Raw genomic sequence first — 22,180 nt, 5'->3', positions numbered from 1 at the left:
GCGGGGACAGGGGGCGGAGGCGCGCAAGGAGGAAGAGGAAGAGGAGGAGGAGGAAGAGGAAGGGGGAGAGGTGGGGCGTTCCGCAACTTCCCGGCGGCTCGGGCCGGTCCTTCGGCTGCTGCGGCGGGCCGGCGGCTCGGCCCGGCCCGGCCCGGCCGGCAGGTAAGAGAGGGTCACAGGGAGCCGCGGGTCGCGCACACGGGCACGGCACAGGCACGCACAGCCGGGAACGCGGGCACGGCAGGGCACGGCGACAGCCCCACGCACAGCCCTTCCTCCCTGCTCACAGGACGGACACCCGCGGGAAGCGGCTACCTCCCGTGACGGCCACCCAGCACGGGGACCGCGGCTGCTCCCGCAGGAAGCGCGGCTGTTCCTGCGGTTCCCAGTATGCCCGTAGCTGCCCGCTCCTTAGAGCTCCCACCCAGCGACGTCAGCCGTCCTTGCCAACACAAGGATGACCGAAATGCACGACGCGAAACACTCGTACCTGCCGTGTTACGCGAAGAAAAACCCTTCCGTAAAGAAGAGGGTTATTTTCTTTCAGACAGCTAAGGCTGGATTTACTAGATTTAAATAGCAGCAGAGAATGAAGGAGTATAAAGGCAACACCATGTGTTTAGCAGAGCAAGATCGACATTTCCTTCAAATAAGCTGCTATTCCATTGCTGATACTGCTACTTAGTTTTATAAATCAGTAGCTCTCAAAGGCAAGCCAGGCTCCTCTGAAAGGAAGATAAATTTAATTATATCATTTAATAATGCAGCAGTGATGCCTGGATTGCAGACCAAGTCTGCAGTGCATGATCCAGAGCTGGTTTATGAAAACATTTAAAAAATAAGGACATCGAGGCTTTTGTGTGGCTGCACTGATGATGCACAGAGACACTTGGGTATTGGCAGTGGGTGTTCAGTCGTAGGGCTGTTGTCACAGCCAGACAAAAAGCTGTTTTCACAGGGGTCTGGACTGGACAGAGACAGAGCCCGGGGCAGGAAGGGACAGTAGCTCTGCTAGCTGGTTTTAGACTGCTGTGGATATCCTGTTACTTTTCTTCTGTGTCCTGTGGTTAGCTTGAGTTCTGGATCCAGCTGTGGCACCTAGCTGTTATCAGGCTGCCCTGTTCATGAACTCATCTGGCTCCTTCTTCAAGCAGTTTGCATGGACTTTGTCCCTACTGCTGAGGTATGAGGTCCATCCCAGGCTCCAGACAGTCCCCTTTTCAGACTAAGTTTATTCAGAGGCAGGTCTTTTCACTTGTTCCTGTGCCAGCACTGCTTAGAATTATAAACAGCTCTTTATCCTTGCTGATGCTTTATGCCTTTTCCATGTGTATGTATGCACATGGATACATGTTTACACAATGTCATGTATGTGTATGTGTATGCATGCACGTATTTATAGAGTGGAGTCACGTTCCTTCCTGGGCTAGAGGTCACACTCTTGCCAACTCCTCTGGTATGACATGTCTTTGGTTCCCTGCATCGTCCTTGGCTTTTCCTGCAATTGCTCCCTTTTAAACATAGAATACAAAACCTGCAGAGAATACTCACAGTTTGCTCTTTATTTCTAAAGTTTTTTGCAGCTGTTAGAAAACGGACGATTTCTGAAGGTCTGAACAAAACGCAAGTAATGGTCAGCTGCACCAAAATTGCCAGGGGGATTTCGTGAACCAGGGAAGAATGGGGGGAAAAAAATCCAATGGACAAAATGTCTCAAAGATGAGTTTCACTAGTCTTCAAGCACGGGTATATTTTGAAGCTTGTTTGAAAGTTTATAGCTTCGTGAGTACCCTGTCAGGATAGATACCTGTAACAATTCATTTAAATTTAAATTTGAAAGTGACAAGAAAGGAGCTAGAAGTCCGGGATCCTTTAAAGGCGTTCGGGCTCAGATATTAAGATGCTGAAGGTAACATCAACTCATAAATTTTGCTCATTTGTCAGATTTTATCTCTGGGTTTAATCCCTTTTTTACTGTAAAATGACTGTTGATTGCTCATTCTGTTTAGTAACCCCATGTATCATTTTAAAAGAGTATTTACAAACATTAGGGTTTACTGACCTGGAGTCAAGTCTTTCTAATATAACTAGAAAAATCTGATTGATGGGGTTTTTTCTTCTTCCTCAGAACTTGTTTTTTCTTCTTCCTCAGAATGACTGCCTTGTGCATGGTGAAACATTTATGTCAAACAACCAGAAATGAGAACAGATATGCAAAAAGGTTCTTTGGCACTCTTCTGACACAGACAGCACAAAAGTGGCTCTTTTCTCCATTCTGGATACTGGTACCCGACCCTAGGAAGTCAGCTGTGTTTGGGCTTACTCAACCATTTTGTACAGATGAAAAATCTCACACACAACCAAAAAGGAAAGCAGCATTTGGAAGTGTCGGGCGAAGAATTCCCTATCGTGTTTTGCACGTAATCAACCAGGATGGAGAGAGCTTAGGAAACATGCACCGAGCAGAGGCACTCAGACTTATGGATCAACAGGGCCTGAAACTAGTTCTGCTTCGTGAGAATGTAGAACCTCCAGTTTACAGACTAATGACTGGGCAGCAGATTCACGAAGAACAGCTTAAACGTGCAGAGAAGAAAAAAGCAAGTCCAAAGCCAGGTAGGTACATTGTAAACACTACAACACTGAGGACTTTGAAAAATGCTGCATTAAAAGTGGTTTCAGCAGATTAAATCCTCTTACTTGTATTTGTGTAAATCCAAAGTAATGTCACTGCAGTCTGTGCTGTTAAGGATTTGCAGTGGTGAAAATAAAATTTTGGATTAGTCCAGTCTTCCAGAGAAGCCTTCTATTGCCCTCTCAGGATTTGCTATTTTGGCATCTGCTGACTTTAAAAAAAAAATACCTTTATTTGAGAGAATATAACTAGGCTCTGGTTCCATGAGACTCACTGAATTTCTGTTCTAAGGCATAGAGTGACAGGCAGTTTTTACAAACTAAGGACCAGATACACCAATATAATTACATAGTTTGTCACCAGTAGTCATGAAACACTCTCTTCCTTATTTGCTTCTAGGAAGACAAAATCTGGAGCCCTTTCTTGTACAGAGAAAACTTTTTCAATATTGAACACTTTTCAGTTTGGTTTTTTTCTTAAGACAACCTGCTCCAGCAGTTTAACAAACTGAGTTTGGCTTTAGAAAAGGCGTGTGACCTTGTATCCTCTCTTATCCTCAGGCTACCAAAGATAGCTGTGCTTTGGGTAGAGTTCTGATTTTAGAGGAGAGCATTATTGTGGCAATGAGTTGCTCTGTTAAAGAAACCACAAAAATATTATTTAGGTGGTGACTACTTTAGAGAAACTTCAAGGAGGAAGAGACCATGGATAGTTCAAATATATTACAAGGCATTGTCGCACTTCCAACTGAATATTGCACTTCAGCATTCAATAAAATGGGCTTGAGATGAAGAGCTATCTAACATCAAAGCTTTTACCTTCAGCTGTCCTACGTGCAGAACACAGGAATTTGCACACTAAGTCTTTAATTCCAGATCCAATGCTTACCTGTTCATTAGACCTACGAACAAGAACAAGACTATAACTATGAACAAGAATGTCATTAAAAATACCCTAAGCCTTCTCACCCTGAAGAGATTTCCTGGTGTGCCTCAAACATGCATTCAGTCTCCCAGTTGTGGCAGTGAGTGTGAGAGTATCAAGTAGGCACCCTTTAAGGTGAGAGTGATACATGCTGAGACAATGAGATCGGGGTGCTCTGAGAAAGCAGCATGGGAGGAAGGAGTCAAGCAGACAAAGCACCCTAAGCTGATAAAAGAGAGCAACTAGTACAAGTTTGTCAAATGTTAAGCCAACGCAGTTTCAATTCTGTTTTAAACAGGGGTGGTTCAGAAGGAGTTATCCTTTTCTTCAGCTATTGCCAGGAACGACTTGGAGACCAAGACTAAACAGATAGCACAGTGGATTGAAAAGAAACACCATGTTAAGGTTACCATCCGGCAAGCAAAAGGTAGCAGTACAGACATGGTAAGTGCACTCTTGAAGGCTGGACCAGTCAATGTCATTAAATAGCTGTATTGACCTTCCCTATTCAGTACTGCCGCAATTTTTAGCATCTCAGCGAAGATCCAGGTCCCGTGCAAGTAATGGTTGCCTGCCTTAAGCTGCTCCTGTTCAAACACGGGTAGAGAAGTAGGCTCAGAGAGACAATTCAAACATCGTGCTTCCTTAAGAATCCAGCTGCAATACTGGCTTGGACAGCACAGTCCTAGTAGTAGTAGTTCCTACTCCTAGGCAGCACCACCTTATTAATGGGGCTGGTGCAATTTTGTTATCTATGGCTTTAGCCGGCTCACCCACTGAAAACTTTAAAAGTGAGGTTTAAAAAAATTTGTCTGCATTTTAGCTGGATTATTTCACCAACTGTTCTTCTGGAGCTGCGTCGGTGCAACTTTGGCTAAGGTTAGTTGTCCATTGCTACGTAAAAAACTGCTGGAATGGTGTTCCAAGACTGGCAACATGAACATCTCTAAAAATGTTAGGGAGTTGATGGCAACTTACCAGTATAATTGCAGGGCCTTGAGACTTCAGTGTCATTTGCACAAATGGATTTTTTTATAAATACTCCATGCAAGATTTTTTTTCCTGGTAATGTCTATAGTGAATTAGTGTTAGGAAATGGCTGAATGCCCCTCTAGTGACTTGCCTAAACCTGCTTATGAGTAAAGAACAAACAATTAAGAAAGGAAAAGGTGAAGTGCTCAAACTAGCTTGTTTCAGCTAACAGCTAAACTAAGCAGGAGATCATGTTATTACAGAGCAGCTTGAAATATTTTTCTGCCTGTATTTGTGTATTCATTTAGTTCCATTTTTCTCCTCTTTTTTAGCTCGAACTTTTTGATCAAATTTTGGAGACTGTGTCTGAGAAAGCCACTTATCTTTCCAAGCCAAAAGTTGCTAGAGAAGGAGTGAGTACCTGTATTTTGAGGCACATGTCTGACAAAGAGCTGAAAGAACACCAGAAAATGGAAATCAAGAAAAACAATACAGTAAAGAAAGATGAAAATGAAGATCTGAAGTCAAATGAGTTGCATCAGTGACTTTCTGAAGCGGTGTAAACAACAGTAACTTATTAAAAAACAAAATAAAAATATTATCTTTAGATAAAGTCATTGTTGAGTTTTGCATTGGTCATTCCATGAAGAACGTTGTCTCGGTTAACCTTTGCTACAGAGTCTGAATTTCAACAGTTGGTATTCCATTTTCTGTGACCTTATCCACTGTCTTGCTTTCCGTCACAACCTTATCTTTTCCTGGCTGCGTTTTAGGAGGAATGTAGCCACTGAGACGAGAGGCTAAGCTCCTCTTGGGCCGAGAACGCTTTGCCTGGCAGAAGAAGATCCAGAATCAGTAAACTTAACGTATCTGTGGAGTAAAGATTACTGCTGTGGTGGGGAAAGAAGAAATCAATGTACAGGCCAGGACTGCATTAGCTAAAGGAGCTTCATAAATTAAGGATCTTACAAATTAACTAGATATTATTTTCCTGCCTGAAGTCTGATTCTATAATAGATAATGTTTACTCTCCTCTACAGTGACACAGTAGGGTTGAGAAGACTTTTCCAAGAGTGTAACTTACTTTCAAGTTCAGCTTCCTCTTTTCAGGATCATGTACAACTGCGTGCCTTGCTAGGCTCTGCTACAGTTACAAAGAGCAGGGGGGAAAGAAAGAAAGAAGTTTATAATTTCAGATTATGTGATTCAGATAAGAACAGTTAAAAAAATACATACCTTCATTGCAAACACTTTTCCACAGCCTGGATAATCACAAGAGAATGGTTTTTTCTCCTCATGAAAAGAGAGAATATGGCTTTGAAGGTTAAATAAAGTTGTGTAAGTTCTTCCACATCCTTCTCTGGGGCAGCGGCAGACTTCCCTCTCCACAGCGTGTGTCTTTTGATGCTGCTTGAGGTAATCTTTCCGTTTAAAAGTTTTGTTACACTCACTGCAAACTATTGGCTCTGAGTGGGAGAAAGAAAGGCAGAGTATAAATTAACGATTTCTTACAGAAGCTCAAAATCAAACCCTAGTGGTCCATTAGAACAATGCTAAAATCAACATGAAATGCAAGGAACTTAGAGACTTCAGGAGGATAATGCAATGTGAATTATCCAGATCTGAAATCCTACATTAAACAATTTTTTGTTAACTGAATCACAAAGCTAAGTTAGTATATTGAGCAGAATTTTCATCAAAGATCTGAAGTGACAACCATTTTACCAATAAAGTTAGACAAGTTGAGACACAATGACAAGTTGATGAGTTCAGCAAGGACTCCAGATTAGCAGTTGGTTTCATATTTGTATCATAAGTTTACTAAAGCATTTGGAATTTACCTGTATGACTGACTTTATTATGTTTCAGAAGGTCTGTCCAAGTTTTTCCTATGTATGAGCAGTTTTCCTTCTTGCATGCATAGCCTGTTGGACAGGACAGATGTTTACAAGCACAAAGGGTCTGGCAAACAGTCAAGTTTTACAAGGGGGAACTCCACTTTCAGTGTTTGAAAATTAAAAGCCAGTTATTCCTTGTCTCCTCCCATACTGCACAGGAATGGGGTAAAAGACAACGAACAATCAACACAAATTAGAACAAGAGAAAATCCTGACAGCTTTAAGTAAGAAACTTTGTATCACTGACACCAGTTGTCCAGAGAGGCTGTGGAAGCCCTAGCCCTGGAAACATTCAACACCACTGGATGCAGTCCTCAACAACCTGGTCTAACTGGCACCACCTTGAGCAGGGACCTGGACCCTATGACCTCCAGAGATCCTTTCTGACCTAAATGATTTTGTGAAACTCTCTCCTTGCTTCAGTAAAGTGACTTCCTCCCAGCCATACACCTTCTCTCAAATAGATGAAAATAACTAATAATATATTTTACTTCTATATAAATATTTGTCCTGCATATTAAAAAAATAGAACACTGACCATACAGTAATATTCCAGAGTGTAAAGAGATTCTACCATTCTATCTATTCTATCCAGGCAGGAACCACAAAAGTCAACACTATTTAAATCCCAGGACTGGAGCGCTCAAAAAACTACGAAAAAGTCCCTGTCTTAAAAAAAGGAAATCACAGTACAAATCACAGCTTTCTGAGTAGTCTTCCTAGTCTGCTGGGTTGGTTTGGTTTGGTTTTGATTTTTTCTATCACTGGAAAGCTGGTTATCTGTCAATGAAAGAATGGATAGGAGTGTAGCAGGATTATCTCAAACATACAAGGCCATGTCATGATGATTTCACTTAAAAACCTCTCACATAGGTTCATTAATAATTAAAAATACACGTGGTTCTGCCAAGGCTCCATAGGGAGTTTGTGGCAGAACTAGCAACTGATCCTAAGCTCTGGAGGTCTAGGCTAATGTCCTAACCATCAGCCCATCTCCAAAAGATGGATTATTGACAAGGAAGCACCTCAGGAGAAGAAATAAGGAATCCTGAGCTCTGTTCAGCCTGCCACAAACACACAGTAACTGAACACTGCAATGCCTTGCAGTTGTATCCCACTTCACTACTCAAAAAGGGTGTTCTTGTCTGTCTGGATCACTAGGCCCAGAACACTTCACGTCTGTCATGCATCTGTGCATACTCTGCACTGGAAGCAGTCCTTTTTCCTTTGCTAAAACGTAACTTAAGCAGCAAGGAAAAACACTTTTACCTTCATGTATCTTCTCATGCCGTTTTAGCCGACTTGGAGTAGAGAAGCACTTTCCACATCCTTCTTTATTACATCTAGGTACAAAACACAGTGGTTTCATTTCTTTCACTGTATCCATGTATTTTTTGTTCTTTAAGTCAAGAGCAATTAAAATGAACAAAATAATCCAAGTTTCCCTTTGCCTAGAGATCAGTGTGTCCCCACCTTGTAAAAGTAAATTCCATAGTATTTTTTTAATAGACTTGGATGCCTTTGAGAGTTAGGATTATACCATAATTTCCATGTATACAGCAAGTTGAGCTTTAGCTAAAAAGTCAAGCCTTGTATCATGCCTACACAGCAGGTTCTTCAAACATAAAAGGATGGAAAGTGGAAGGTTTAAGTGGCTTGTACAGAACCAGCAGCCAGAGCCACAGCAGAGCACTGACTCCTTATGTCCAACCATAGTAGTGCATTTCACTTCAGTGGAATGAACACTCATGTTAAGTGTGACCCACGTGCAAGAAATACAAGACTGAACTTTGCTTTCAGCAGATCTACAGTGATGTGTTACCCAAATGGAGTTGCAGTGCACAGCTGCCAAGATTAACGTCCAAGTCTTTCCTCTTTTTCTAGGTACTACTCACTTCAATGTCAGCCAAGTCACTGCATTTTACTGGGAAATAAAGGTAGCTGTATTTTTCCTTACTGTGCAAGCTCTTATGCTTGTATTTCAAACTATGAACTAAAAATTGGCGGGGGGGGGGGGGGGGTGTTGTGTTATTTTTTTATAAAAATGCTGGAATGCTGAAGTTACAGAGCACCAAGACTGTTGCTCAAAACGGATCACTGAGAAAAGGACTAGTATAAGAAATAAACTTGCAGTGCTGACTACAAATTGATTTATCTTTTTTTTTACTGCCACATCAATGAAAAGGCTGAGAAAAAAGGCACCTATTTTCATCTACAGTGTTTAAATGGAATCATTAAAGTTCAGTATTAAAATTATCCACCTACTTGAAAGGAGGTTCATTGGTGTGGTGACACTGATGAACTTTAAGTTGTTGATGCTTCTTGAAAGACTTGTTACAGCCTTCGAAGTCACACTATTGAGGAAATTAAGTTATTATTAGAGGCCAAAGAGTGACAGCTCAGTTCACGTGTTTGCTGAAATTCCAGTCATGGTATTTGAACTTGTATAAGTACCACATAATAACAAGTTGAAGTATTTCACCAGATACACAAAAAGGAGCTTGTTTAGCCTCCACTGTACAGTACAAAGGTAATTACTCACCACATATTGCTTTTGCTGATTTTGATGCTTGCGCTCAACGTGCTTCTTCATGTTTGATTTTGTTCCAAATTTCTCATTGCACCCATCAGTTGTGCACCTGTAAATGAACCGCGTTTTTTATCACTGCTGTCAAACAGTGATTTGTTCCCCAGGCAGATACAGAAAGCACTGTACTAGAGGAACACAGAAGAATTACTGAAACTCACAACTCAAATACAAAAGTTTGCTTTGAAGACACTAAAAACCGGAGGCTAAGTTAGCCTTTTAATAATGTATTCTTGGGGGAGATCTGCCCATTCCTTTAAGCATCTGTTATAGATCACTGCCAGAGAGTTTGATCCCCACGTCCCACCCTGTGTGCACTGTTATGGCACTGCCCATGACGCCAAAGCCAGGCATGCATGCCCTGTACCCCCGCCCCGTTTTAACTCCCTTTCCTTACGGACAACCGCACTCCAGCTTCAGAAGCAAAAACTTGGGCCTTACTCGAATGGTTTCTCCCCGGTGTGCGTGAGGAGGTGTCGGGCGCGGTGGAAGTCCCTCGTGAACCCTTTGCCGCAGCCTTCATAATCGCAAACATACGGCCTCTGAAAGAGAGGAGCTGTTCCAGGGCACAAACCCACCCCCTCGGGGGCTCGCCCGCTCCCGGGAGGCCGCTGTCAGCGGGATGCCCCGGCCGCACCGGGCCCCGGACACAACCCGCAGCCCCCGCCGTGTTCGGGCGCGCCCGAGGCGAAGCGGCCTGCCCGGGCCCACGCGGGGTCCCAGCACGGCAGCCACACCTCGGTCACACAGACCCGCCCCCTTCCCAGCCGGCGCGGCTCACCTCGCCCGTGTGCCGGCAGAGGTGGGCGGACAACCGCCAGGCCTTGTTGAAGGTGGCGTCGCAGCCGGGAAAGGAGCAGATGTACGGGCGGATGGGGAGAACGCTCCCGTTCCCGCCGCTGCCGCCGCCGTCCCCCTGCGCGCCGGCCATGCCGGAGGCCACGTGACCGGGGGGGCGGGGGGGGCGGCGGCGGCGCGTGCTCGGTGAGGGCGGCGCGCGCGGGGCCCGGGGCGGGGTCGGGCCCGGAGCGCTCCGCGGGAGCTGCGCGCGCGGGGCCGCGCCCTCAGCGACCCACACAGGGCCCCTCCCCGCCATCGCTGCGTGCGCGGAGCCCGCACACAGAAACACAGACTATCCTCACTTGGAAGCGACCCACAAGGACCACCGAGTCCAACTCCTGGCCCTGCTCAGGACCATTCCCAAGTCACACCCTGTGCCTGAGAGCATTGTCCAAACGCTTCTTGAGCTCTGTCAGGCTCGGTGCTGTGACCGCTTCCCTGGGGAGCCTCTCCAGTACCAAACCACCCTCTGGGTGAAGAACCTTTTTTCTAATGCCCAGTCTAAACCTCCCCTGACACAACTTCAGGCCATTCCCTCGGGTCCTGTCACTGGTCACCACAGAGAAGAGATCAGTGCCTGCCCCACCTCTCCCTCTCATGAGGAAGTTTTAGACTGCAATGAGCTCTCCCCGCAGTCTCCTTTTCTCCAGGCTGAACAGACCAATGGCTGAACAGCTGCTCCTCATCCGGCTTCCCCTCCTTCACCATCCTTGTTGCCCTCCTTTGGATGCTCTCTAACAGCTTAATGTCTTTCTTACATCGTGTCATCCAAAACTGCCACAGCACTTGAGGTGGGGCTGCCCCAGTGCAGAGCAGAGCAGGACAATTCCCTCCCTTGCCCGGCTGTGCCTGTATGCACCCCAGGACACAGTGTGCCCTCCTGGCTGCTAGGACGCTGCTGAGTCATGTTCAGCTTGCCATAGACCAGGACACCCTGGTCCTGTTTCATGGCGCTGCTTTCCAGCATCTCATTCTCCAGACTGTACAAACATCCAGGGCTGCCCTGTCCCAGGCACAGAATCCACCACATGGCAGAGGAGATCGGGTCATGACAAGTCTGATTCTGTGTCTGAGATCGACAAGTCTAATTCTGTGTCCCTGCCCATATGTAACAACCCTCCTGTGGTTTTAGGGACATAGGGGCTCTGCTGCCTCTCTGAGAAGCGTTTCATGGCTTTTGCAGGTGCCAGGTTGTGTGTGTCCTGGGGCAAAGGCTCTCCAAGCAGGCTCGGATTGGCTCCTTGCCTTGTCCAAGGATGAGTCTGCATAGTGCTGGGCAGCCTCTGGTCCAGACCAGGGGAACCTCTTGGACTCCTGACATCAGCTTCTGCCTGTGGTCCTGCTGTGTCCCCAGGCCACCTGAGGGCACAGCCAGAGGAAGAGGACATGAGGCTAAGCTGAGCTGAGGGTCTGTGATACCTTGCTCAGCACCTTCCTGGTACTGACTTGGAGCTGAGGGAGCTGGAGGTGTTTAGCCTGGGGAAAAGGAGGCTCAGGGGGATTTTATTGCTCTCTACAACTGCCAGAAAGGAGGGTGTAGCCAGGTAGGGGTATGTCTCTTCTCCCAGGTAACAAGTGACAGGACCAGAAAAAGTGGCCTCAGGTTGTGCCACGGGAGGTTAGATCGTATGTTAGGAAAAAATTCTTCAGGAAAGGGTTGTCAGGCATTGGAACAGGCAGCCCAGGGAAGTGGTTGAGTCACCATCCCTGAAGGTATTTAAAAGCTGTGCAGATGTGGGACTTGGGGACATGGTTTAGCAGTGGACTTGGCAGTATTAGATTAATGGTTGGACTCAATGATCTTAAAGGTCTTTTCTAACCTAAATGATTCTATGATGACATCATCTGCTCTGTTTTGCTCTATTTGAGTTGTCACATGAGCTTTATTTTAGGTGACATCCTCCATCTGCTGCAATTCTTCCTGCAGAGTGGGTGTGAGGAACAGGGTAAGAAAGCTGGAATATGATGTGACAAGGGAACCATCCTGTGGAGAAAAAATTCCCAATGCTTCTTCCTTGTTTGTGTCCTCAGAGCTGTAAAGCCTGAGCAGATGGTGGTGCTTCGGGAACTGGGGGAAGATAAGGGCCAGGAATCCAATCTGTGGGGACTGGATGAGGGAAGGGATGCATGAAGTGAGGTGGCAGGAATGCCAAAGGATGGGGAACCTAATGGCTGTGCATAGCACACTGCGGCAGAGTGAGGAGTTCATGCCGGCCAGGAGCAGATCCCCCAGATCCCCATGGCCCCAGGGGATGTCTCTTATCTCACTCATCTGTAGCAGGATTCAGGGCTGAATTTGTCAAACCCTCACAAAGCAAGGGCAAGAAATCAGCTTCTTTTCGGCAGGGTAGTCAGTCTGAAAAAATCTCAGCTTCTAACAAATACTAACCAAAATACATAAAAAGAAAACGTTGGTGCGGTTTTGGTTGTTTGTAGGTTTTTTTGGTCTGGGAATTGCAATAAAAAACAAACCTGAAAGTTAAAAAATAAGTTATAAATGTTCCTCTTTGACAACATTTTTTTTGTTTCCTGTGAACTGCTATTACCTCAGGCCCCTCTAAAACAGGTGAGGAAATAGCATGCAAGGCAGAAAACTTTGGAAATGTTGCTACTGGCTAGACAGAGAACAAATATTCATCACATTGGGTTTTGTGCTATGCAATGCCATTTTGAGATTTCAGCAGAGTCCTCTGAGAATTTTAATCCAGTTTTGGAAATATATAAATGGTGAGTGACTCAAGGCCAGAAGGATTCTCATTGTGTTGTATTTTTGATGTCTTCTGACTTGACTAGTGAGAGGGAGGATTTTGAAGAGTCCTCTAGGAGAGCTAGAAAGAGAGTGGGTTGCCTTTCAGATTTGATGTTATAATTTTCCACTGTGGGAGGTGAAAGGTAAACCTTCTAAGAGGTAGACATACGCAATGGAGAAAAATTAAATCTGAAGGTAAACATCTCTGGAGCAAGGTCCACACTGCAGCTGATAAATTTTAATAATCTGTAAGCTGAAATGGAGCAAAAACTCAGAAAAAGGAGGCAGTTCATTCCCTCAAGGAAAAAACACTGAACTCCCTCACACACACATAAAACCCCCACAGGGTAGTAAATCTGTCAGACTCTGAAACTTTTCTTTAAGCTACCAGGATCTACTCAGAATTAAGTATCAATCTGGGAAAGGCTTCACGTAGTGCTGTGAATACTCATATCCCTCTGAAGAACTGCTGAGTGAATGGGCCACATATCCTTTTTTATCAAAGGCTGTTTTGTTTTCCCACCCCACCCTTCTGCTGTAAGTACCGGTATTTACTTCATCTCCAATGTAAGTTGCTTCTCTTTATGCAGCACAATTGAAGCCCAAAGTTCTTATGTTTATGAACATTACACAGAAGTTATTTCAATGTGTACTAAAATGAAGATAAATATGTTTAAATGTGCTTCCAGAGTAGCTCTGTGATTGCAGAAATTATTCCCTTGCAGGAGAAACTTTGGAAACTGAAAGATTACTTTTTCCTATAGATTTGTGGCAAGCTGAATATTGTTTGCTTGAGGCACCATATCTGGAGGTCCCTTGGCCCATCCACTGGAGTTCGGATGCAGAGAGACTGACTTAAGAACGACACTAACTACTATTTATGTGTTCTGAGCTGGTCCCAGTAAGTTTTCTGACCCTGACTGCATTAGTGGTTCAACAATCCTGCAGGAAGACCAGACACATGTCTAAAAAAATATAAGGCTTTCTACTTTCCAGAGTAAGGGGAGAAATCGTGATGAAGTTGGCAAGAGTTGCCAGGAAACTTCCTATGGTTTTTGGAGAAGTCCCTGATGATGATGGTGAACCAGTGGATGTAAGGTAAAACAGAAGTAAAACATAGCAAAGAAGTAATTTTAGCTTTTTTAATAGAGGTGAATCTACAAATGTGGATGAAAAGAGCAGGGGTTGGGAGAAGGGCCCTGGTGGGTGGTTGCACCAAGAAGGATCAGCCTAGGCACACTGGAAGTACTTCCTGTGTCTACTGTATTAATGCTCTGATCTTCTCTGACAATCTTCCCTGTTTCAGTCTACTTGCAAGGTTGTATGGACCCCAGCTCTTTTCCTCCTCACAACAATGGATTTATACTTTCCTCCATCAAGTATGGGCTCGCTCTTCATTTTCCCTAAATCACCAGCCTGCCGCACAGCTAAGAGAGAGTAGGATGAAGTACATGTGAATTATGCAACCTGGATGCCAGAGGTGAACTGCAGCCAGGATAATGTTTTCTTCATCTCTCTGTTTACTGAATTATAGCTGGCTTGTAATGGTGCCAGTGTCCTCAGAAGCCCTTTCTAGGGATTTCTGGGAACCACAAAAACATGTTAGGAAGAGGATGGAGTTAATCAGTTGGGCTTTCCTGCTGCTATATTCAGCCCAGCAAGCCGCCTCTGACAGATGTTTCTGCTTTTAGGCCACAAGGAATGTTATTGACTGGCTTTCACTGTGTTCAAGAAGCATGTAAAGCTATCAAGACTTGTTTTCCGTAAGAGCATTTTCTTGTCAGGTGATGTTTTTCCTATCTCGGGCACAGTGGATTTTAATGAATTTCGCAATAGACTGATTCCCTGAAGAGAAGAAACAGAGAAAATCTGCATTACTTGATTTTTCCTCCTGTCTCTGGCAAGCATGGGGTATAAGCAATGGTGAAGTTGCACAGCAGAGCTGTGGGGAACAACATGCAGAGCCTTCTGCTGCCCATCAACCCCCCCATCGACTATCCTGACCCACTTAGTTTTAATAAAATTTTCTGTATGTCATACGAAGCAAATTAGAGCCAAGTCCCAGGTGTTCCTTACACAGTTTGAGGCCAGTCAGTTCATATTGCTGCCTGGGTCCTGGATCTCTACCAATCTCCCATGACTTGCATGTAAAGAAGGGATAAACCTGACTCCATAAGCTGGTTCCCCATGAGCTCTTTCTGGGCGGGATGGAGGAAAGGAGAACTTCGGCACAACCCCTCCATGGGCTGTGGGATAATGGAGGGACCCTCTTCTGGAAAACACCTCTCTTCACCCCATTCCTGCATTCACCCTGGTGGATTTGCTTACCCATACATTCAGCTCACCCAGCCATTACACAGGGTCAGACAAAACCAGGTTAAAACAAAAGGGCCCGAGTTCTCCTTTTCACCATTGTAGTCCTCTGAAGTGAGTAGAGTTACTCCTCAGTTCCCCAGCTCAGCTCTGGATAGGAGCGGGAAGGACATTGTGCCAAGCAATAGGACAGAAGGCAATGCGCAGAAACTGATGCACAGTAAGTTCAGCTGAACGTGAGGAAGAACTTCTTTACTGTGCAGTGATTGCGCACTGGAACAGAGGGGCTGTGAAGTCTCCTTCATTGGAGACATTCAAGAACTGTCTTGATGCCATCCTGTGCCATGTGCTCTGGGATGGCCCTGCTTGAGCAGGGAATTTGGTCCAGGTGACCCACTGTGGTCCCTTCCAACCTGACCCATTCTGTGATTCTGTGATTGATAGGGTTGTACTGACTCATGGCACAGCCAGTTTTCAGAAGGGACATAACACCCAGCATTATGTCTGCTCTGCAAACAGTGCTTTTCCTAATAAGCCACAACTATTTGTGCTCACAGTACTGGCCTCTTGAGGCATCACATGATGTGGGTCAATAAGGGACGCAATTATCCGTCTGACCAAAATTGCAGGTCCAAAATTATGCCTGCAGCTATCTGAGGCCATAAAAGCAAGGCATCCTCGGAAGCTGCCACTCAGTAGCTCAGTGAGCCCCTTCCTCTCCCAGCCAGGCCCCATGGGATGCTTCTCTGGCACGTGGTCTGTTCACTCAGATGAAGGAGAAGCACAGTCTTACCCCTCCTCTCCTGGCAGCAGTGGCTAGGAGAGATGGTTGTTTTAGTGGACCATAACTATTGTTATAATTGCTGCTTCATCAAACAGAATTATTAGTCTGTCAGTAATGTGTTAGACAGCAACACTTGTCTCAAATGCCTGTTAATTATCTAAATAAGCAAATTTGCTTCCTTTCCCACCATGGTCACTCATGTCTTGTGTCATTTGTGCAGCTGAAGCTGTGATCCTTCAAACACCCCTGCAAATAGTTGTTATCACAAGGGTCGTGTTCTCAAAGTACAGAGGCTGCTGATACGAGGGAGAGATGCCGGACTAGTTCCTCAGGGCCTGATCCAAATCCTTTTGAAATCAGTAGAAAAATGCTCCCAGTCTTTCATGGGTTTGGATTATACCCTCAGATAATAACTTTTTCCAGGCAGGAATTTTGTTTCAAACATCGCTTGAATACACTTGGGAGATCTGGCAGTTCATAAAATACTCAGCCTTAAGCCAATATAGACAGTGAAATCCCTGAACATACTGGGTTTTTTTCCAACATAAGAGTATTTTTCCTGGGGAAAGCAACAATCTGACTTGCTTGCTTGTCCAGATTCAGACCTGCAGTAGCTTTTCAGCTACTTAGAGACATCCAAAACATGAAAATGTGGCTGTCAGTGTGAGGGTTTGGGGCAGGAGATGTCCACAGGGCTTTAGCACATGTCCTCTGCCTACTGCACAGTCAGGGTTCAGTGTCCCTTCACTTAAATGCCAACACTCTGCTCCAACAGGCAGAGCTGCCTGCCTGCTCCACCTCATGGAAGCCAAAATCCCAGAAGAGTGTCCTGCCACTGTCACGGGCCAAAGAATGGGATGGCTTCCCTGCAACACTCTGTCCCCCACTGCCTCCATCGCCTCAGACCTTCCTCCAGGCTGCTGTGCATGGGCTGTGGCAGTGAGCTCCATGTCCCTGAACAAGAGCATCTTCAGAAGGTAAATTTGTGCCTTGAAGCCGCAGCCCCCAAGGAGATGCAGCACAGAAGCAGGTCCCAGGGGCTGAGTGTGGGACAGGATGGCAGTTGCTGACATGGGGGCAGCATCCCTTGGGCAGGGGCCAGGTGACCCCAGGGGTGGCTGGTGGTGCACAAGGAACCTGGAAAGCCTCATCCCACCAGTTTGCGTCATCTCAGGAGTGTGCTGGGAAACAGCCCCTCTTTGTCTCCCACCTAATAAAGTATTGAAGAAGAGAAGTTCCTGTCCCTCCACCAGCCTGCACCCGAGTTAAATGCCCAGCAGCTACTCAGATTCCTCCCTTTTTGGTTTAAATCTGCACAGCATAGCTGCTGGAGGAGTCTGAGAGGAGGAAATCACAGAACTTCTCTTCAAGGATATCATTTCATATCAGGATATCATCATATTTTCAAATCTCAAAGCATGAGTTTTCTTACAATAGTATTCATTTTACTCAGGGAAGTTACCAAGGACATGATGAAAATCATCATCAAAAGCCCAGGTGAATTTTTCCACCTCCTGGAGGTTTTCCTTCCCAGATGTGGCTGATGACCCTGCAAGCACACAGCTGTAGGGCTGCAGATGTGAAGCTGTAAAAAGAAAACCGTGTGCGCTTAGTGAAAGGAGATGGGGCCATCTAGTGACAAGAGAAACGCGTTCTTCATTCCGTTCTTCGCTCCGTTCTTCCTTTCACAAGCCCACGTAAGCCTGTGCTGGCCCCCAGGACTGGCACGGGCAGCCCCTCGCCCAGGGATGTGCATGGCTGAGCCTCATGAGGGTCACACCGCTGGAGCTTTGCATGGTGCTCAGCAAAGCTTTTGCGAGCAGAGATGGCAGTGCCAAGCAGAATGATGCTTGGATCTCTGACAAGGTTTGTGTTTGGGAAGAGCCCGTGGTGCCTCACAGGCAGTAGAGGGGGCCAGGCGCAGGCAGAGCTTGACCCGGGATTGACAGTGGGAAGTGGGGCTCTTGTGTTTGTTGGGAGGTAGTTTCCCCAAGACTTTTTTTTTAACTGCTGTAGGCAAGCAAGGAAAAATTCAGGGCGGGAAAGATGTTCCTTAGGAGAAAAAAAAAAAAAAAAAAGTACTTTGTTTCAAAATATGCATGAATTTTATTTCTTAAAAATAATTTAGAGATTCTAGAAATTGTAGAAATTGTGTCCTTTGTAAGTAAGAAAGTACTTGTATATGGCATTCCCTCTGACCTAAACAAAAGTCTTCCATAATATCATTAACATATTGAAAAAAATTTGTTTCTTGGCAAAGGAAGCTTTTTTCTTCTTCCTTTTAGTTCTCTCTTTGTCTAGCACATTTCTCCTTTCCTCTGAAGAATTCACATAACTCATCTTGTTATCAGTTTAGCTAATTACATTACTGCACTTCCCAGCACATTAAGACCCAAAGCCTGCCGGTTTACAGTAAACTCCACAAAGAAAGGGATAATGAGGTTACTTTGCAGGTTTTGTTCCTTGGGTAATTTCCATACACTTAGTTTATAAAGTGGGAGATAAGGTAGCTGCCATAGCTTTTATGTTACCCTTCCCAAGCGTAGTCCATGTCTCCTAGCACTTCTGGGAAGAAAGGGATTCTCCTACTGGAGACCCAGAGGTGACGCCACTTTCCCCAGATTAGAAAGAGAGACCGTATGTGTGCTGAAAGCAGAGCCAAAACACAGATCGTTTGTATGCCTTAGGCTGTATCCATGCTGCTCAGGGATGGACCCCTGAGTAAAATGGTTGTGTTCCAACCACAAAGCCCTCAAGCTCACATCTCCTTACGCCATGAGATTTCCCCATGAACAAAATACCGGGTTGTCACCTTGTGCCGGGAGCAGAAACCACTTCCAAGCACCTGAAATGGATGAGGGGTGCACGGTAGCCCATTGGAGTGGTGCTTTCATAGCATGAGGATGGAGATACCTGTGGGAGTGTGGCATGACTCTGTCTGAAGATGCTGAGCTGGGACCACCACACCTGGTCTGCACTGAAACAGCAGCAGACTAGCTTGGGGCAAGTAAGGACAGACTAAGCTATACCAAGCTGTGCTGGGAGGGGAAAGGACTTGAACTCCATTTTTGTGGGGAAGTTCCAGCTACAAAGTTTGGTTTGACTCAGAATGGAAAAAAACTCAACACTGTCTGAACCACGAAACACCCCAAAGCAATCTGTTTGGGATCAATCTACTTGTTTGGATTAGCTTCTGATTGCTGCTTTTCTTTTGAAAATAAAGGACAAAATTTTGCTTTTGTTGTTCCCACAGAAAGGTTTGTTTCTATCAGGTGGCAGGTTTTGGACATTTTCTACTTACTGGTTTGTTCATACCTCCAGTCCCAGCCAGAAACTCAGTATTAACATTCTGGTTGTTTCACACATCCCTAATAAAGCTAAGGTGACATGAGTGGATGTAATAAGCTACCAGAGCGTGGAAGGGTGTGGAAGGAGAACAAGGACAATGCAGTCAACAAAGAAAGAAAAACGCTTTTGTGTAGGCTTATCATTTAAACAAGAATTCCCTACAATTATTACCTGATTATGGTCAATCTCTATCTTTGCTTTGTTTGTTTTGTAATCTGTTCCTCTTCCCGGATCCTCTCAGCTCCCTTTGTCCATTTGTGGATGAAAAATTCACCCACATTTTGTACTTATTCATAAATCTGCGTACTAAAGTGTGGGGCAAGAGGCTGTGCTACATGTTCATCCAGCCCTTGGCATCCCGCAGCAGGGATTCCAGCCTTTCACTGGGCTGTTAGAAACACAGAACAAGGGCCTCAGCAGTGCATGGCTCTCCCTTACCATCTCATCTGAAGGTGTTACTCTGGTCATGGTTAATTGATTGTGAGCCTTGGAGTGACAAGTCCGTTCAGTCAAGTCACTTTAATCACTTTAGAGATAGGTGCAAAGACTGTAGCTGTCTCACAGTGCTGACTGTGACACTTAGTCAGGTCAACATTTAATTTAAAGGCCTGATTCTGAATGAATTTAAACAGAAAGCTCTCTGTGAAGATGTAGTCCACCAGACCCCCCCAGCTGCTGGAAGCTGGGCAAACATGCACTGTGCTTTCTGGAAAGGACTCCAAACAAAACAGTTTTCTGTTTAATTTCAAAAGTCTCCGTATCTCCATCACAGTAAAGAGAAAAATACAAAACCCTTCTTCACTCTGCATCAAACTGGAAAAACCAAATGCTTTTCACTGTTCTACCTCATATCTGTTAATAAGTCCAACTACAACCAACTTGGATGATAAGTCACCAACAGATTTACTCATCAGGCTCTCTGCCTCCCTACTTTGGCCTCCATTTTCCCTGCTCACCTAAAAGATGTTGTTCTGCTCCATAGCAGGCAGCTGCCACACCTTTGATAGGTGTCTTAAATACATCATCTGCCTCAGAGGAAACAGCCTTTCCCTGCTGTAGCAGATTTTGGGGAGTAGAGGGCTGAATTATTCAGCTCATGCTCTTGGAAGAAGTCTTCTTTCCTCATTAAGAGAACTAGCTCTCTTTACAGATTTTAATTGTAATTAGCACATCTGGACCACATCCTTTTTCTCTTGCATCTCTCCTGTTGTCCATGCTGCCCCTCAGTCCTGCCTAATGTCTTTGCTTGTGCCATCTCTGGAAGTGTTCAAGGCCAAGTTGGATGGCACTTCGAGTGACCTGATCTCGTGGATGGCATGGGGGTTGGAACTGATGATTTTTAAGGTCACTTTCAAGCTAGGCCATTCTAAGGTTCTATGTTTCAATGATCCAAAAACACACACATCTGTGTCACTTGGGTGCCCATCAGACCAATGCTCTCTGCAGCTCTAGTGTCAAGTGTCAAACACATGCTGAGCCATGTGCAGCCCAGGAGGGGCAGGGAGAGATGGCATCAGGACAGGGAGAGCTACTATCAGCTTGGGGATGGTTTGCAGGCAGAAGGACAGATTGCATCAGTTAGCTAATGATAAGCAGGAGGGTCAGTTGAATCATTAAGCATTCACTGGGAGGCACATTTACATATTTGCCATACTCAGAAGGTGCCGGGTCGTGTACGTGTGCGCAGTGATGTGTTGCGGTGTTTGCAGTTGCCCTTGTAAAAGTGCCTGTTGGTTGAGTTTGTTTGTTTGTTTTCTGTGCTTTGGCCCATTGGTTTGCCACCAGCTTGCAGCTCTGCCTCCCACATGAAACAGTCCTGCTAAATAGATGCCTTGTCCCTAATGAGAGGGATGAAACAGCAAGGTTTTGGAGCCCAGCACAGGCTCCCTTTTTCAAAACTTTTTTCAGCAGAGTCATCTGTTTACAAGGAAGAAAATTACGATTAATTAATTCCTGGGGTCTGAGTCGATGACCATCCCACTGAGCCCAGAAAAGCCATACCAGTACAAGCCAGTTTAAGCAGGAGAGTCTCTATAGGCTCTAACAATGGGCTCTACACTTATACCCCCTCCCACATTCAACTTCTGAAGCTTGTAGGTGATTTCACTGAAGTTTTATGACAACAGCAATGGAAAAAAACCTTGGGAACTAACATTGCCCAGCAAGACACAGCCTGCAGCATGTTTTTTATGGCCAAGAACTCTCAGCGTTCCTGGCTTCATTTCCTCACTGCTCACAGCATTCCCTCTTTATGGCAGGGCTGTGCCTCACCCCAACACCCAAGGCCACATCCTGGACTCAGTCGAATCACTGGCGCAGCAGAGAGCTGGGATTCAAAACCCTATGTGAGTTAAAACAAGGCTAGTCTGGGCAAGGTAACAACTGAGAGCTTCCTCTTAACAGCCAGCATCATCAAGGTACATAGCCACCTAGGCAGGGCACCAGTGACTTTGAGTAGATGCTGGGAAGGGCTCCATCAGTGTGGGGCTGGGACCATGATCAAACACAGACAGACACCATGGTCTCTATGGCTGTCAGTGCTTGAGCTGATATGCTCCAGACCAGTGCTGCCCTGTGTGGTACCGTCTTTAGAGCTATTGCAAAGGCACATCCAGCAGATGCATGCAAAGCTGCTGTCACTGGTATCCCTAGTGTCAGGTTTCCTGGGCTGGTGGCCAGGGGTTTTCCTTATCAGTAGGTACTTTATAATACTTCTGCTCACATCAAAAGGAAGGAAATAGAGAAATACGTTCTCAAATAAAGGGATTTGTTCCTAAAAAGTCAGTAACACTGGTAAAGGACCTAATGGCAGGGTCTGGCCTGAAAAGCATGTGGTGGGAAGAGTTGGTAATGAAAATGCAGCATTTTGGAGGATGAGGTAAGACCCTACAGTTCCAGAAATAATGCAAGATGCTTGGAAACCAGAAACACATGCCAGACCTTATTCTCTCCCAAGGCAGTTAAACATTAACAAAGGTCACATTAAGCAGCACTGTGCTGCTGGCAGGAGGAGTCTGATGCTCTCTGCATTCTATCCAGGCTCCACTGATGTCTCGCTTCAGCTTCATGGGGTAGGGGGACTGCAAACCTCTGCTCTTGCCTTCACTACTCACATGGTTAGGTAAATCCC

At 45.4% G+C, this 22,180-nt stretch overlaps 2 protein-coding genes across 5 annotated transcripts; one reads left to right on the top strand and one right to left on the bottom strand.

Moving 5' to 3' along the window:
- Positions 1–63: 63 nt before the first annotated feature.
- MTIF3 (mitochondrial translational initiation factor 3) lies at positions 64–5,148 on the top strand. Of its 2 annotated transcripts, none has more exons than XM_032099492.1 (4): positions 64–162; positions 2,153–2,616; positions 3,858–4,003; positions 4,864–5,148. In XM_032099492.1, exons 2-4 carry the CDS (start codon positions 2,154–2,156, stop codon positions 5,074–5,076), a joined length of 822 nt encoding a protein of 273 aa, XP_031955383.1. In that variant the 5' UTR covers positions 64–162; position 2,153; the 3' UTR covers positions 5,077–5,148. The 2 variants fall into 2 exon arrangements, with proteins under 2 accessions (XP_031955383.1, XP_031955382.1); XM_032099491.1 differs by lacking the exon at positions 64–162 and adding an exon at positions 1,540–1,746.
- On the bottom strand, positions 5,086–9,970 carry GTF3A (general transcription factor IIIA). Of its 3 annotated transcripts, none has more exons than XM_032099488.1 (9): positions 9,798–9,970; positions 9,458–9,558; positions 8,972–9,068; positions 8,695–8,783; positions 7,699–7,772; positions 6,373–6,456; positions 5,768–5,997; positions 5,616–5,675; positions 5,086–5,362 (listed from the first exon to the last, which is right to left on the bottom strand). In XM_032099488.1, exons 1-9 carry the CDS (start codon positions 9,945–9,947, stop codon positions 5,204–5,206), a joined length of 1,044 nt encoding a protein of 347 aa, XP_031955379.1. In that variant the 5' UTR covers positions 9,948–9,970; the 3' UTR covers positions 5,086–5,203. The 3 variants fall into 3 exon arrangements, with proteins under 3 accessions (XP_031955379.1, XP_031955380.1, XP_031955381.1); XM_032099489.1 differs by having other exon boundaries at positions 5,616–5,672; XM_032099490.1 differs by lacking the exon at positions 5,616–5,675.
- Positions 9,971–22,180: the final 12,210 nt, after the last annotated feature.

Source organism: Corvus moneduloides, chromosome 2, assembly GCF_009650955.1.
Source record: "Corvus moneduloides isolate bCorMon1 chromosome 2, bCorMon1.pri, whole genome shotgun sequence".
Classification (NCBI taxonomy): domain Eukaryota; kingdom Metazoa; phylum Chordata; class Aves; order Passeriformes; family Corvidae; genus Corvus; species Corvus moneduloides.
This window is presented reverse-complemented; position numbering and strand designations above follow the sequence as displayed.

Coding starts and splice junctions, on each gene's coding strand:
- MTIF3 (XM_032099492.1), top strand. CDS start 2,154: ATGACTGCCTTGTGCATGGTGAAACATTTATGTCAAACAACCAGAAAT. Junction 2,617..3,857: donor AAAAGCAAGTCCAAAGCCAG/GTAGGTACATTG, acceptor TGTTTTAAACAG/GGGTGGTTCAGAAGGAGTTA. Junction 4,004..4,863: donor AAGGTAGCAGTACAGACATG/GTAAGTGCACTC, acceptor CCTCTTTTTTAG/CTCGAACTTTTTGATCAAAT.
- GTF3A (XM_032099488.1), bottom strand. CDS start 9,947: ATGGCCGGCGCGCAGGGGGACGGCGGCGGCAGCGGCGGGAACGGGAGC. Junction 9,069..9,457: donor ACCGGGGAGAAACCATTCGA/GTAAGGCCCAAG, acceptor GTTCATTTACAG/GTGCACAACTGATGGGTGCA. Junction 6,457..7,698: donor GCATGAGAAGATACATGAAG/GTAAAAGTGTTT, acceptor CCTGTCCAACAG/GCTATGCATGCAAGAAGGAA.